At 38.0% G+C, this 6,462-nt stretch overlaps 1 protein-coding gene across 2 annotated transcripts in view; it reads left to right on the forward strand.

Moving 5' to 3' along the window:
* LOC308105242 (CD63 antigen-like) overlaps positions 1-3,983 on the forward strand; it is a 7,089-nt gene extending 3,106 nt beyond the window's left edge. Inside the window, exons 4-7 of one of the 2 annotated variants that reach the window (XM_080455880.1) lie at positions 359-448; positions 1,598-1,726; positions 2,129-2,200; positions 2,999-3,983. In XM_080455880.1, the coding sequence (XP_080312006.1) occupies positions 359-448; positions 1,598-1,726; positions 2,129-2,200; positions 2,999-3,070 (363 nt within the window). In that variant the 3' untranslated portion in view covers positions 3,071-3,983. The remainder of the gene's footprint in view (positions 1-358; positions 449-1,597; positions 1,727-2,128; positions 2,201-2,998) is intronic. The other variant, XM_080455881.1, reaches the window with a different exon arrangement.
* Positions 3,984-6,462: the final 2,479 nt, after the last annotated feature.

Raw genomic sequence — 6,462 nt, forward strand, 5'->3', positions numbered from 1 at the left:
TATATACAGTACATGTTATATATAGCTTAGGCAGATACATGAGCAAAATACACGCAATCACAGTGTCATCACAAAAAAAAACTGACATCGTTACAGTGTCAACAGTGTAATCAGTACAATAACCGCACCCTACAGTGTTAGGCTATACTGCTGAGGGTCAAAAACACTGGTGATATTACGATGCAGCCTCTGCCTATACGATACATAACGAGACAGAGATCTCTGATCATTTGGCTATGCAAGACTAATTACATGGTCATTTTTCATTAAAGCTCAATGAAGTATAGCCCTGTTTAAGCATATAGGGCTGTTGTCTTAGCAGAAGTTTCTTTTTAATTTTGTACCATTTTCTATGCAGACTGTTGTTTTAAAGGCGAGCTTCGGAATCCGTAAGGTGGCGGAGAAGCTGATCTCAGACAGAACCACCATCGATAATATCCAGACCAAGGTGATGTGCAGAGCCTTATCTGGTACAGTAGTAGGCCTATTTGCCTGTAGTTGGTGATAGTGTGGAGTGTTAGGGAATAGAGTCTTTTATAACACTGCATGGAGACAGTTCACCAGAACCTATTCCTCAGAGAGGGGAACAGGTTATCTGACATTCATTTATCCTCCAGACTAACAAGTTGGTGAATGGGATCTGTTGGCAAATGGACCATTACAAGGGTTACTTCCCAGTTCACCCCCATTCTTTCTGGCGTCATGTTGAAGTGTCCTTGAGCAAGATGCTAAACCCCTAACTGCTCCTATGAATAACCTTTTTTTCCCCCTCGAAACTTCATCTCACTCTGGCTTAGCATACTTTCACCTTCAAACTTTAAAATATTAGTTTTCTTCAGGAATAGTGGGGAATTCTTTCTAGCTTTTGAAAATGTTTTGACTTTTGGAAATATTTAACTTTTTAAAGTAAACTTTTACACTGAAAGTCAATTGATAATGTCACAGCAGCACAAAGGCTTTTTTGTTTTGTTTTGTTTTGTTTATTCGCACAATAAAAACAGTACCAAGGTAACAATTTTTAAAAAGACAGAAATAAGTAAGAAAACCCATATAGGGCTTACAAGGTACAAAAACAAGTAGTAAGTTGAACAGTAATCAAACATAAGACACGACAAACAACAACTACTGATATGAAGTTGTGTGTGTGTGTGTGTGTGTGTGTGTGTGTGTGTGTGTGTGTGTGTGTGTGTGTGTGTGTGTGTGTGTGTGTGTGTGTGTGTGTGTGTGTGTGTGTGTGTGTGTGTGTGTGTGTGTGTGTGTGTGTGTGTGTGTGTGTGTGTGTGTGTGCGCGTGTGCGTGTGCGTGTGCGCGCGCGTGTTCGTGTGTGCGCGCGCGTGCAGAAGTAGGGCTACATTCTGGTGGAAGTGGAGAGGCTTGATTTATCAGGCTGGCCCTCTATCTATGTTTAAAGTTAAGAGTGAAGATGAGGAGTTGTCAATAAGTATGTGTGTATTCCAGAGTAAAGAACCTCTGTGTTTAATGGAGAACTGGCTATGAGTGGTATATCAATGTCAAGCCCACACTGTTTCTTCAGAAACAGTACAAGTCCAGCTGTTATTGTGTTCATATTCTTTCCTGTATGTATGGGCTGTTGCAGTTCAAGTGCTGTGGAATCAGTAGCTATGACAACTGGAGCACCTTGGGAAAAAGCAACGTGTTCCCAGATTCTTGCTGCAAGGTGAAGGCCGAAGGCTGTGGCCAGAACATAGAGAACATACACAAAACGGTCAGTAGTCAAATCACAGCGTACAATATAACATGTATATGCACATTTCAATTGAAATTCAATTCATAAGGTAATTGTGCCAGTTTAATTTTCAAATAATAGCAAAAATAGCAAATCTGCAACTTCATTTTATTAAGCAATTTTGCAATAGGCTATATGGGAGTCCTTGGTTGGAAAAGTTTGGGAACTTGCCACAGGGTTCACAGGCAAACATATATTATACATATGTACAGAGTCAGACACACACACACACACACGCACGCACGCACGCACGCACGCACGCACGCACGCACGCACGCACACTAACGCACACTAACGCACACACACCCACACACACACACACACACGCACAAGCCCCCTTTTTATTTTTGGGACATTATTTGACTACGTTTTACTCCTTAGGGTTGTGCCATGGTTGTAGTGAAAAACCTGCTCTGGGTTGGTGCTGTCTGCCTTGCTCTTGGAATCCTGGAGGTAAAATGTTGTCAATAGATAAATTCCTGCTCTTGGTTTTCCATCGTTTCAAACTTAAACTACCCCTAATGATGAATCAGTGGCAATATTGTTTAGACTCATTTCTATGGAGACAATTTGCTTACATTTTGTTTGATCATTTCTTTTTAAAGATAACATTCTTCTGGCATTTTCAAGGCCCAGACTTTCTTTTGATAGTGATAGAGACAGGAAATGGCAGGATAGAGAGATGGGGAAAAGGGTCTCGGGTCGGATTCAAACACAGGCCGGTTGCACAAGGACTGAGCCTTAACGGCCAGGTGAGCCACTGGGGCGCCCATACATTTTATTTGTGAGAGAAGGAAAGAATAGTGACTCATCTTGAATGTGTTAATTTTTTCAAGTTAATTTTCTTTACCTTGATCTTTGTTTTTATCATATTTTATAAGACCAATCCGCACCAAATTTAGCACAAACACACAAGAATCACAGCAGGGGCCACAGGGACTCCGTTTCTCCGATCCGCACCAAACTTGGCACAAACACTGTTCAGGGGACTGCCATGACAATAGTCACACCGTGTGGCCCCGAGGGGCCACAGGCACGTATAATGCATCACATTGTGACATTGATTGTCATGTTGTGAGCTGAAACATTTTAGAAAATCTAGTAAATGTTGACATTTTTTGAAAATATTTTTTATACTTGAATTGAATCATTTTGAATATATATAATTTTTATGTTAGAAAATTCCATTGTAATGGTCACGTGGGTATCTCGGAGGTCTGTGCCAATAACCTGTCTCTTGTTCTGTTTCAGGTCGTTGGCGTTGTGTTCGGGATATGCCTGTGTTTGAGCATAAAAGGGAAAGAATATTTAAACATAGATTGATCATCACATTCCACAATACAGGCTAATCTTTTTCTATTGCTTTGTGGGTTTACTTTGCTTACAATACTGGAATCATGGGGACCAGCTTTATCTTTTGAGCTTAACACTTAAAGGTAGTGTAAGTGATATTTTTGAAGGCTTTTATTAAAAGTTCTACATTCTGATAGTAATCATAGAGTGTTTGTTCAGTAACAGGGATCTCCCCATCTCTCCGGCTCTTTAATAAACAGGAAATATATTTTCAAGTGGGTTGCCAGTTTCATACAACCCCCCCACCTCCCATCACTATCAATTTCACTTGTTTATCTTGTATTCTGTATCCTGTAGTTCTCTCTCCTGATTGGATAAAAGTGGTATGCTGACCTGAAAATGTTTTTTCTGTTTTCTAAAGAGCTGGAGTGACTCCTGTTACTGCATGAACAAACACTCTATAATGATTAATATCGACAGAATATAGACACTTATTTTTTAAATAAAAATATCACTTAAGTCCCTTTAACCCTTTGTGATCAGCTGCTTTTGGACCTTAATTCAAATTCAATAATAAGAATAAGAATCATCATCATCATCATCATCATCATCATCATCATCATCATCATCATCATCATCACCACCATCTTCATTTTTATTATTATTATTATTATTATTATTATTATGATTTTGTAAAACAGCACATATATCCTGTTGAAACAAAGCCACACCTATCTAAGGTAATAGCAGTGCCATCTGGGAACCCATCGTCAAATAAAAAGGAAAAACAGCGCCCTCTGCTGTTTTTTGCGCAGCTCTGAATCTGTTCTTGAGAGATTAATTATAGTGTGATGGCTTTTTTTTCTCTTATTTTACTTTGACTGAATTCTCTTTGTTTTGTGCAGTTAAACACACTTTGTACAATTAAAAAGGCTTTCTCTCAGTTGTTATTTGTTAATCAAAGGGTGTGCATGCTTAACATCCGGGGGCAACATACAAAAAAGGGCAAAAAAAGAAAAAAGAAAAGAAAAACAGCGAATTTATAGACACAAAATAAGGTGTTTGTTATTGTCAGACACTCGACACCCTAGAAGCAGGTTTCGCGGGCACTTTAAATCTACTGGTTTACCCCAGCGTGATCTAATATGAGAGTGACGACACAAGAATGGAATGCGAAAATGCTCTATGGTTCTACCTCAAGGGCGCTTTGCGGCGAGATCAAAGCGTGTCATAACTCTCTCTCTCTATGGGTCTGGTTTACCCGCCTCCTCCTCCCCACAGCTGAGCACGACTGACAGATAATTGACACAAGCTCTGTTGTATTTGGAAGTAAATGAGTGAAATACACACCTTGTAATGTAACGTTCAACCTCATGGAAGTTGAGAAGAGTTGTCAGGTAGGCCTATTGCCAGGAGTGAAGACTGCGAAAGTCACATCTTGAAAGAGAGTTGAAGGAGAAGTGAATGAATGATCTTCATGACAAAATGTCATTAGAGTAGATTTTCCAGGGTGAGTTATACTGTACCTATCAGTTAGCTGCTTAGTATTAACATTTCCATGATGTGTAGGCCTAATATATAGCTGAATTGTGTGCAATTTCACATTTATTATTTTACTTGGTAAAACAAAAAAACGAGTCAGGATACAGCACTTTAGTGTGCTGTGAATATGTTGTTGTACTGAGCTGTGTTTAAACTTTTAGGCTTATACTGATGCAACATGCAGGCACAGTAAAGCACATGAAGGTAGCCATCCAAATGTGTGTGTATTTCAGTTGTGGTTAGTAGGCTATGTGTTGTTTTAAAAAAAGAGTAAAAGACCAGAATCCAGATATGTATAATATGTTGAAATTGAAATGAACAGATCACTAAGGTGCTTGAAGGTGCTGGGTCCTGGCTATATACTATTCAATAAATATTTAAATAAATAAATACACAATGTTTTGTTCGAGTGCACAGCACCAAATATCCTTGTATGATACCTTAAAGCTACTGATTAAATCCTCACCTGTACGTTTCTCTGGATAAGAGCATCAGCTCTCAACAAGCAAAGTGATAAAGAGGATCTTATCAGCTCAGCTACAATGTTTTCGCAGAATGTTCGCCCCCAGAATAGGGAGGCTAAAAGGTTCATGTGGTTAAAGGTAAATGATTGAATATAAGACACAAATATTTCACACTGCTTGGTGTTAAGAGTTTCAGCAGTGTCGGAGGAATTACTCCAATTTTTTACTTTAATAAAAGTATCAATACCACAAGGTAGAAATACTCTGTTACAAGTAAAAGTCCAGTATACGTGAGAAAAACCCCCCAGTAAAAGTACAATATTGTTGGCATCAAAATATACATAAAATACCAAAAGTAAAAGTACTCATTATGCAGATTATCCCATTTCAAAAGCTTTCAAAATGTATAGAAATCTTTTTAAAATAGAGGATCTACACTACATAGAGAGGACAAAAAAAACTATTTATACTATTTATTTATTTGTTTGAAGTGAAAGCATGAATGATTTTGTTCAAGGTCTGCAAATGATGAAAAATAGAAGGACTTGATTTGAGCAATGCTTCTGAGCTGGAAGAAGCATGATTGTACAACCATTGCAGGACAAGTCATATACATCTTCTATGTCTATATAACAAGTAATAAATGCTCAATCTAGGCATTATCATTTTATTTTGCAAGTGCATTTACAATTTACAATCTAGGCATTTAGCAGACACAATTAATCCAGAGCGATTTACAGTAAGCAAGGACAACACAATCTATGCATCAAATCAAATCAAATGCATAAAAATAGTAAAATGTGTTGTAGGGTTGGATCAGGCTTTGAATATATTCGGATGCCATACCTTTGGTTGTTCTACCATCATGGCAGTAATTATTACATAATGTACAGTAATAAAAGCATAAAATATAAAATACTATATTCATGTAAAATATTGAAAATATTTCATGCAAAATCTAAATGGTGTGCTCACATACAGTACATCCCCTGCACAATGTAGAGTTTGTTGAGCGTCAATATCGCATTTGGTTTATAAGCAATTGAAAATACAAATTACAAATAAAGTTAGTACTTACTACTTATGGCCCTATGTACAGTAGCTCTGTGGTTGAATATCTGTCAACTATCCAATATAAAACTAACTTTGCTGCGGCCCCATTGACTGGCTGGCAATGAATCATGTTCAGTGACTGTACCTGGTTCTGGAATACTAGGCTATGTTGTGTGACAGGATACAGTATATGTACTAGTAGTAGACTGTGTATGTTGTGTTGATGTTGACGATAGTGAGTTGTGACAGGGTACAATATACAGTTCATGCATGAGACACTCGTCATTTCAATTTCTTCCTTTCTTCCTTTCTTTCTTTCTTTCTTTCAGACACTCAACGGTTATGGTGCTATGTGCAGTACTA

Source organism: Gymnoscopelus braueri (genome assembly GCF_963280865.1).
Source record: "Gymnoscopelus braueri genome assembly, chromosome: 17".
NCBI lineage: Eukaryota > Metazoa > Chordata > Actinopteri > Myctophiformes > Myctophidae > Gymnoscopelus > Gymnoscopelus braueri.